Source organism: Rhinopithecus bieti, unplaced genomic scaffold, assembly GCF_001698545.2.
Source record: "Rhinopithecus bieti isolate Rb0 unplaced genomic scaffold, ASM169854v2 scaffold_7888, whole genome shotgun sequence".
NCBI lineage: Eukaryota > Metazoa > Chordata > Mammalia > Primates > Cercopithecidae > Rhinopithecus > Rhinopithecus bieti.
This window is the reverse complement of record NW_016805944.1, coordinates 183,012-192,503: the sequence shown is the minus strand read 5'-3', so window position 1 is coordinate 192,503 and position 9,492 is coordinate 183,012. Positions and strand designations below refer to the sequence as shown.

General features: G+C 54.4%; 1 protein-coding gene across 2 annotated transcripts in view; it reads right to left on the bottom strand.

Moving 5' to 3' along the window:
- SLC1A5 (solute carrier family 1 member 5) overlaps window positions 1-8,878 on the bottom strand; it is a 15,937-nt gene extending 7,059 nt beyond the window's left edge. For both annotated transcript variants that reach the window (XM_017874300.1, XM_017874302.1), the window contains exons 1-4: window positions 7,667-8,878; window positions 4,664-4,706; window positions 4,242-4,289; window positions 2,208-2,374 (exon numbers count right to left, since the gene is read on the bottom strand). In XM_017874300.1, coding sequence (XP_017729789.1) covers window positions 2,208-2,374; window positions 4,242-4,289; window positions 4,664-4,706; window positions 7,667-8,235 — 827 coding nt within the window. In that variant the 5' untranslated portion in view covers window positions 8,236-8,878. The remainder of the gene's footprint in view (window positions 1-2,207; window positions 2,375-4,241; window positions 4,290-4,663; window positions 4,707-7,666) is intronic.
- Between the last annotated feature and the right edge of the window lie 614 nt (window positions 8,879-9,492).

The window sequence follows — 9,492 nt, the reverse complement described above, 5'->3', positions numbered from 1 at the left end:
AAAAAAAAATTAGCTAGGCTTTGTAGCTGGGGTCTGTAGTCCCAGCTACTTAGGAGGCTGAGGTGGGAGGATCACCTGAACTCAGGAGGTCAGGGCTACAGTGAGCTGTGATCACGCCACACTGCACTCCAGCCTAGGTGACAGAGCAAGATCCTAGCTCAAAAAACATTTTTTTAAATTACTATTATTATTATTATTATTATTTAGACAGAGTCTTGCTCTGTTGCCCAGGCTTGAGTGTAGTGGTGCAATCTTGGCTCACCGCAAGCTTTGCCTCCCAGTTTCAAGTGATTTTCATCCCTCAGCCTCCCGAGTAGTAGCTAGGATTAAAGGTGTACACCACCATTCCCAGCTAATATTTGTATTTTTTTGTAGAGAAGAGTTTTCGCCATGTTGGCCAGGCTGGTCTCTAACTCCTGGCCTCAAGCAATCCTCCCACCTCAGCCTCCCAAAGTGCTGGGATTACAGGTGTGAGGTGCCACAACCAGCCAAAAAACATTTTTAAAATAAAAATTTGAAGGCCGGGAGCCGTGGCTCATGCCTGTAATCCCAGCACTTTGGGAGGCAGGAGGGCGGATCCCTTGAGGTCAGGAGTTTGACACCAGCCTGGCCAACGTGGCAAAACCCTGTCTCTACTAAACATACAAAAATTAGCTGGGCATGATGGTGAGTTCCTGTGGTCCCAGCTGCTCAGGAGGCTGAGGCAGGAGAATCACCTGACCATGGGAGGCAGACGTTGCAGTGAGCTGAGACCGTGCCACTGCACCTTCAGCCTGGGCGACAGAGCAAGACTCCGTCTCTAAATAAATAAATAAAATAAAATACAAATTGTAGAAAGGCCATGGCCCGGGTCTTAATAACAACTCCCAGGTATGAAGCATTTTCGATGTGCTGTGCCCTTGAACATGATACTGAATCTTCCCAACAACCACCAGAGGGAGGTTCTATGAGTCAGATTGCAGATTACACAACACCCAACAGATTCCTCACAGGAATGCTGGGAGGATGCAATGAGATGCCAGTTGAAAGGAGCTAAAGCTTTTTAGAGACAATAAGTGATCTCTAAACTTCAGGTGGGGTTATTATCACCCTCTCCTGCTGTGAAGATCCCAGGGATGGCTCCAAGCCAAGAGGACTCCCAAGGCTGGGCATGGTGGCTCACGCCTATAATCCCAGCACTTTGGGAGGCCAAGGTGGGCAGATCACCTGAGATCGGGAGTTCGAGACCAGCCTGACCAACATGGAGAAACCCCCGTCTCTACTAAAAATACAAAATTAGCTGGGCATGGTGGCGCATGCCTGTAATCCCAGCTACTCGGGAGGCTGAGGCAGGAGAATCGCTTGAACCCAGGAGACGGAGCTTGCAGTGAGCCGAGATCGCGCCACTGCACTCCAGCCTGGGCGACAGAGCAAGGCTCCGTCTCAAAAAAAAAAAAAAAAAAAAAAGCCTCCCAACATCACTTCCCTAGATTACTCGATCATCGATCGCCCATCAATCATCGCTGACTAGTTACCTCCCCAGCTCCTTCTTGTAAGTCACAGAAGAAAGGCATATTTTCCCAGCCACTTGTACAGAGAGGGAAGGCTAGATACCCAAGTTCTGGCCAGTGGGAAGTGTCCAGAAGTTATACAAGCAAAATGCCCAATAAATATTAGCTATTAGGATTTACTGTAGACATGCAATAAGCCAGGCATTGTCCTAAGACCTTCCGTGTACCGTATTAACTTTTTTTTTTTCTTCTTGCGACAGAGTTTCCCTCTGTCACCCAGGCAGTGGCACGATCTCCACTTACTGCAACCTCCGCCTCCCAGGCTTCAGTGATTCTTGTACCTCAGGCTCCTGAGTAACTGGGATTACAGGCGCATGTCCCCATGCCTGGCTAATTTTTTTGTATTTTTAGTAGAGACGGGGTTTCACCATGTTGTCCAGACTGGTTTTGAACTCCTGATCTCAAATGATTCACCCACCTCGGCCTCCCAAAGTGCCGTTCCCGTTTTATAGATGAGGAAACTGAAGCAGAGAGAGAAAATCACTTGCCTAAAATCACATAGCCAGGGCATGGTCAATGCTGGATTTAAATGCAGGCCATCTGGCTCCAACGAGTGACAGAGGGTGCCTCATCCCACGCAGAATGCCCCACACTTGCCTCTGGTAGCAGACCGACCCTCCAACCACACCCACCCCAGCCTCCTCTCCCACCACCTACCACATGATCCAGGAGACCAGAACCATGGTGGCCTCATTGAAGGAGTTGAAGAAGCAGATAAGCAGCTCCCCCTCAGGCCCCAGCTTCCGCAGTGCCACACCAAAGACAATGGCAAACACTACTAAGCCCAGGATGTTCATGCCCTCCACCTCCTGCCCCACAGGCACCTGTAGGCAAGGAACAGATCGGGGTGGAAGGGAAACTGTCTACTTGCACAGTCACTGAGGGCCAGTCCTGGGCACCACTGGGACCCAGCAGAGACATGGCAGCCCTCGGACCCCTTCCTCCCAAGGCTTCCAGTCCAGGTCCAAGGGAAATATATTAGTCGTCAGGGATGGCCCAGAGTAGGTGGGGCTGGAATAAGGGAGCTCAGGGGAGTGTGGGAACCGAGAGAGAGCAGTGCCAGCTTGGGGAGTAGGGGGCAGTCAGGGGGGACTTCCTGGAGGAAGGGGCATCTGAGCTGAGACCTGGAGGACAGGAGGAGTGAACCAGGTAAAGAAGGGTGGTAAAAGGATCTAGAGAGAGGAAGCAGAATGTGCAACAGCCTAGAAATGAGTGCAACTTGGGCATTCAAAGAAGAGCCATAATCTACTGTAGCTAGAGTAGAATGACCTGGGCAGGGTCACTAGTTGAGGCTGGGCAGCCAGGCAGGCTGGCAGGGGTTTGACCTCACAGGGACCCCTTGGTCATAGACTGTAGCAAGGAGACTGGACTTTCTCCTGAGGGCACTGGGGCACATGGCAGGGCTCTGGGTACTGCAGAGATAGGGTCACATTTGTGTTTTGAAAAGATCCTCTGGCCGAACCTGGTGGCTCACACCTGTAATCGCAACACTTTGGGAGGTTGAGGTGGGTGGATCACCTGAGGTGGGGAGTTCGAGAAACCACCCTAACCAACATGGAGAAACCCCATCTCTACTAAAAATACAAAATTAGCCAGGCGTGGTGGCACACGCCTGTGAGCTACTCAGGAGGCTGAGGCAGGAGAATCACTTGAACCCGGGAGGTGGAGGTTGCAGTGAGCAGAGATCATGCCATTGCATTCCAGCCTGGACAACAAGTACAAAATTCCGTCTTAAAAAAAAAAAAAGAAAAGATCCTCGGGGCCAGGAGCAGTGCCTCATGCCTGTAATCCCAGCATATTGCGAGGCCAAGGTGGGCAGATCACTTGAGCCCAAGAGTTCAAGACCAGCCTGGGCAACATAGCAAAACTCAGTCTCTATAAAAGATACAAAAATTAGGCCGGGCGCGGTGGCTCAAGCCTGTAATCCCAGCACTTTGGGAGGCCGAGATGGGCGGATCACGAGGTCCAGAGATCAAGACCATCCTGGCTAACACGGTGAAACCCCGTCTCTACTAAACACATAAAAAAAAAAATTAGCGGGACATGGTGGCAGGCACCGGTAGTCCCAGCTACTCGGGAGGCTGAGGCAGGAGAATGGAGTAAACCCGGGAGGTGGAGCTTCCAGTGGGCTGAGATCCGGCCACGGCACTCTAGCCTGGGCGACAGAGTAAGACTCCATCTCAAAAAAAAAAAAAAAGATACAAAAATTAGCCAGGTGTGTTATAGTCCCAGCTACTGGGAAGGTTGAGGTGGGAAGGATCACTTGAGCCCAGGAGATCGAGACTGCAGTGAGCTGTGATCGTGCCACCGTACTCCAGCCTGAATGATGGAGAGAGATCCTGTCTCAGAAAAACAACAGTAACAGAAACAACAAAAACCTCTGGCTGCTTGCCAGGTTGAGCAGGTTGAGGGTGGATGGACAGGGCAGAGAGGGGGCAGCATGGAATGGGGTTTGGGGGTGAGGGATAAAGGGAGAAAGGAAGAGCCTGGACCAGGAAAGGAAGACCAGCCTGGGGCAGGAAAAGAGGGAACAAAGTAGAGACTTATCCAGAAGGCAGAAAAGACAGAAATTGGGGAAGGACAGCAGAGTGTCAATCAAATTCCACAGTAAAGACTGAGGCAGAAATAAAACCAAAAAATTACAGCAATGGGCAAAGAGGTAGAGCCCCCAGTGCCTCCCACTGTTCTTACCTTCACCCTGGTTCCGGTGATATTCCCCTCTTTATAGGAGGTAGAGTACTGTAGGTGGGGTTGGGAAGAGTCAGTGTCCATTGTCACCAGGGTCCCCCAACCCCATGCCAAGTTAACAATGCTCAAAGCCTGCCCTTCCATATCCTTTCAATGTGATCTCATTTCATCTGCTGGCAACCCCACTGAGGCAGGATGATCAATACCCCCATTTTCCAGAGGTGAAAAACTGAGGCTCAGAGAGGTAAACACATTTGCCCAGAGTCACACAGCTAGAATTAAAACTCACAGGAGGCTCTCAGCCTGTATTCTCATTGCACGTGCATTTTTCCAGGCACTAACCAAAATCAGGTAGCAAGGGCTCCCCCTGGCTGGCATCCCTCCCTGTCCACCCCCGACCCCTCAGGACACCCCTGAGGACTCACTGAGCGAAAGGCTGCTGACACCAGGTTGGAAGGGAAGATATTTCTGCAGAGACAGAGACACAGAGGGTTATTAGATACCATAGCAGGAGGGCGGCATTGTCTGAGAGGCTGGGTTGGCGTTTTAAGGCAGTGAGTGGAAGCTTTGGGGCCTCACCTGCACCCAAACGCAGTCCCTACTCATGCCTCAGCCTGGCAGGTTTGGAACTAGACTTGCACCCCTTTGCAGGATGTGGGGAGTCATTCGGGGTGAGGAATGCTAGCCTCCCACGGCAGGCCAGGGGAGGTCAGGAGGTCGCCCCGGGCCTCAGCTCCACCCCATGCAGCAAACTTAATACCCCGGACGGCTTGCATCATCCACTTCCTCCTGGAGGTCCGGCCAGCCAGCGCCTCTGAGAGCATGGGGGAGGATCTGGGTGTGTTGGGAGGCGGTGGCAGGAAGGGAGACAAGGGACGGCTTCATATCTCATGAATATGCATCTGTGTTTACAAGGCTACTCTTACTCTTGTTTGACAGTGTCTGCCTTGAGATGAAAACAGTAGCTAAGGCCAAGGTGCTTGCCTGGAATCCCAGCACTTTGGGAGGCCAAGGCAGGCAGATCGCTTGAGCCAGGAGTTGAAGACCAGCCTGGGCAACATGACGAAATTGTGTCTCTACAAAAAATACAAAAATTAGCCAGGCGTGGTGGCGTGTGCCTGTAGTTCTAGCTACTCTGGAGGCTGAGGTGGGAGGATCACTTGAGCCCAAGGAGGTTGAAGCTGCAGTGAGCCAAGATCACGCCACTTCATTCCTGCCTGGGACAGAGTGAGACTCTCAAAAAATATATACAGCAGCTAAGGCATCTACAGCACCTACTGTGTGGCAGGCAGCCATTTTGGCCTGTGCTTTACACAAATTAACCCATTTCATCCTTATGACAGCCTTGGGAATAAGCACTATTACCCCATTTTATAGAAAAGGAAGCTGAGGCCCAGAAGGTAAAGAAAATTGCCCAGCTGGGAAATGGCAGAGCTGGGATTTGAACCCAGCCAGCTGGCTCCATAGCCCCAACCACTCCACATGCTCCCTCTCACCAATGACCGGTGTACAGCCAATGCCATGTGTCCATATACAATCTGTCAAATGTTATCGGTTTGGGTGCGGGTTAAGATTCAGCAGTATGGGACAATGCCCACGGATGGCCAGCCACGCGTCATGATAGAGTAAAATAATGTCATGGTAGAGTAATGAATTTGGCCGGGTGTGGTGGCTCACGCCAGTTAATTCCAGCCCTTTGGGAGGCTGAGGTGGGCAGATCACTTGAGGTCAGGGGTTCGAGACCAGCCTGGCCAACATGGCGAAACCCCATCTCTACTAAAAACACAAAAATTATCCAGGCGTGATGGCGCACCACTTTAATCCCAGCTACTCGGAAGGCTGAGGCATGAGAATCACTTGAACCCAAGAGGTGGAGGTTGCAATGAGCCAAGATCACGCCACTGCACTCCAGCCTGAGCGATAGACTGTCCCAGCTACTCGGGAGGCTGAGGCAGGAGAATGGCGTAAACCCGGGAGGCGGAGCTCGCAGTGAGCTGAGATCCGGCCACTGCACTCCAGCCTGGGCGGCAGAGCGAGACTCCGCCTCAACAACAACAAAAAATAATAATAAAATAAAATAAAAAAGCATGAGTTTATTGGTGTGTGACCACATAAGTGTGTATGTAAGTGTGTATTGTGTGCTCTTGAGCCTGTGTTTAGATGTTGGCATGGCTGGCAGCATCACCGAACAGCTGTGCTACAGGGATGGTATGACACAGTGAGCGTGTGTATGAGTGCTGGTATCTGGCCATGTGTTTTTGTCGAGATGTTACAGCCTCAGCTGAGTGTCTGTGTGCCTGTGTCCAGCTGTGTGTCATTTGGTTATAAGCCTGTGTGGCCAGCCAAGTGTGAGCTACAGCTGTGTTTAACACACAGGGGAGGCCTGTGCTCATAAACAGCCTTGGAGTGGGTGTGCCTACCTGAAGGTAGGCCTGTACCACCCAGGCCCAGAGGCTGGGCCAGGACCCAGCTAATCTCCCCTGGCCAGAAGGTGCTCCCAGGCTGCAACTCGGGACACCAAGCCTGCCCCAGTCTCCCATCTCAGCCTGCACTGACACCCCAGAAGCTGGGGAAACCCTGTTCCATGACTCATCATTTCCTCCCCTCAACTTCCAGGAAGTCCCCAACCTGGAGACACTGAATCAGCAAGCCCTAAAGGCAAGGGCATCAGGGCCTCTGCTCCCCCGCCCTCCTTAAAGTGGGGGAGGCCATTCTTGGGGGTGCGGGGCAGAGGCCAGGAGAAGGAAAAGAATGGGCTCCCCTTTCTAACTTGTGCTCTTCTGGGCTGCCTGCTAGGGGGTGGCCCAGACAGAGGAAGAAACGGGAGGGAAAGGCAGGGGTGGCAGGGCTGATCTGAAAGATAAAGGGGAAGCGGCCAGGCCCCAGCTGAAGTGGGCGGGAAGTGGAGCCCGAAAACAGAACCTAGATATGTCCGAGTGACACGTGGTGTGGGGGTGCCCCAGGGCTGGGAAGAGGGCCTGGTGGGAGTTACTCAGATCAGATCCTCCAGGGGCTCCTTACCCAGGGATGCCAAACTCTCCGACCCTGGCCCCAAATTATATCTAGAAGCCCCATCTTGGGGCCCTTGACCACGCAAAGATTCCCTCCCCAAAATTTCCTCCTGGGGTCCCCTCCCCTCACAGTATCTTTCTCCCCTAGGCAGACCCTCCTGTGTCTCTCCACATCACTTTCTTCTCCCTCTAAGACCCCACTTATGTACCCAGGCCCCCAAATTTAGAAACCCCCTTCCCCAGGACACGAGACTTGCACTCCCGAGGGCTGGAGCTCGCCGCAATATCCCGTCGAGTTTTCCTAAGACTCTAGAGGGAAGTCTCGGCTCTAGCTGCCCCAAAGCTCCGTCCTGCCCACGTGGCCACTCCCGCCATCCCTAACACTCTTCCCCACCTCCCAAGGGAGCAGGGTCTGACCTGGCAAGATCCAGGAACGAATCGAGCACCTCCTTGTTGGGGGCATTTTCGGCACTGCCAGCGGCTGCTACCGAGGCGTTGATGGCGGCGGAGGCGGCGCCCGGCTGCAGCGCCAGCGCCAAGCCCACTCCGAGCGCCGACGCCAGCAGCGTAGTGACCAGGAAAAAGAGCAGCGCCCAGGCGCCCAGGCGGCCGAGCGCGCCGGGGTCCAGGCTGGCGGCGCCGCCGATCAAGCTGCACACCACCAGCGGCAAGATGATCATCCGCAGCAGGCGCAGCAGCAGCTCGCCCGGGAAGAGGAAGGCGCTCAAGCGCTGCGGGCCCAACGCCAGCGCACCTCCGGCCCCCGATATCCCCAGCCCCAGCGCCACGCCGACCACCACGGCCACCACCGTCAGCAGCACAAGCAGGTTGGCTCGAAGGCAGCGGCGCACCCGGTCCCGGGAACCGCAGCAGCCGCCTGCTGCCGCGCCTTGGTCCTCGATGGAGGCCAGCGCCAGGCCCCCGATGGCGGTGGGCTCCGCCGCTGCGAGCCCCTTGGAGTCTCCACGAGGAGGATCGGCCACCATGATGGGACGCACCGCGGTTTCTTAGCGCCTGGAAGCTGGCTGGGAGCGCTTGGGCTCCTTCCCAGGACCCGACGTTCCTAGGACTGAGTTGAGTAACAGCACCTGGAGACTGGAACTTTGGAGGGCTCCTTAGAGTTGTGAGTTCACAGCACTGAAGTTCCTTGACTCTTGGAAGCTGGAGTGTTTATTTCCCAGGTTGGGCGCTGGGGCTTCTCTGCTCTGCCCCGTGTGCCAGATGCTCGAAAACTGGGAGTTCAGAGCGCCTGGGTTCCTTGGCCCTAGGAGTTGGGAATACGAGAGTTTCTCTGGGTGGGGCGTGGGGCCCTTGGTTCCAGGAGGTTGAGTGCGCCCAGATGGCGGAGGTCTGCAGGAGGCTAGGTTCTGGTGGCGCAGATCCGGGACGCCTGGATCCGGGAGGCTGGGACCCCGGGTGCCTGGGTCTTGGACATGGAGGGCTGGGGCGCCAGAATCTGGGGCCGGGAAGCGGAGCTCCGGGACCAGGGGACCCAGGCTTTTAGGTCCAGGAGGGTGGGATGCGGGCGCCTGTGTACGGAAGGCGGTGGTCTGATGCCCTGGAGTAGCGGTCACCAGCACAGAGACAACCTCCGCGCGTGCCGCGTGGCTCTGAGCCGGTTTAGCGGAAGCTGCCAGGAATAAGGGTAGCGGGGCGGGGTTTGAGAAGGCGGGGACCGACCTGCGGGCGCCGATTGGCTGCAGAGCTTCCGGAGCCTGGACGAGTAGGGGTGGGGCTGATACCCGAGATGGGCCAGGTCTCCCACAGAAGGCCGAATAATAAAACCCATCTCCAGGGGCGGGGCCCGGAGAAGACGGGGCGGGGCCAGGAAGGGGCGGGGCCTTGGGGGGTGCTGTTTCCCACCAAAGGAATTGGGTTGTGGGTTGGAGCCCTTAAACCACAGGAGTTCCTTCCTTGGTGCGAGGGTCGCTAGAAAGCTCAGGTGGTCCTCGGGTGATTCATCTGCAAATCAACTCAGCTTTGGAACTCCTCAGCCCTGAGTTTGGTTTTTAGTTGCCTCTGACAACTTTAATTCCTCGAATGTAAAGTGCAGGTGATAAAAGCTTTTGTCTTATATGATTGCTATAAGATTTAAATAAAATTGATGTATTTAGGGAGCCGTGGCTCACGCCTGTAATCTCACCACTTTGGGAGGTGAAGAGGGCGGATCACTTGAGGTCAGGAGGTCTAGACCAGCCCGGCCAACATGGTGAAACCCCGTCTCTACTAAAAATACAAAAATT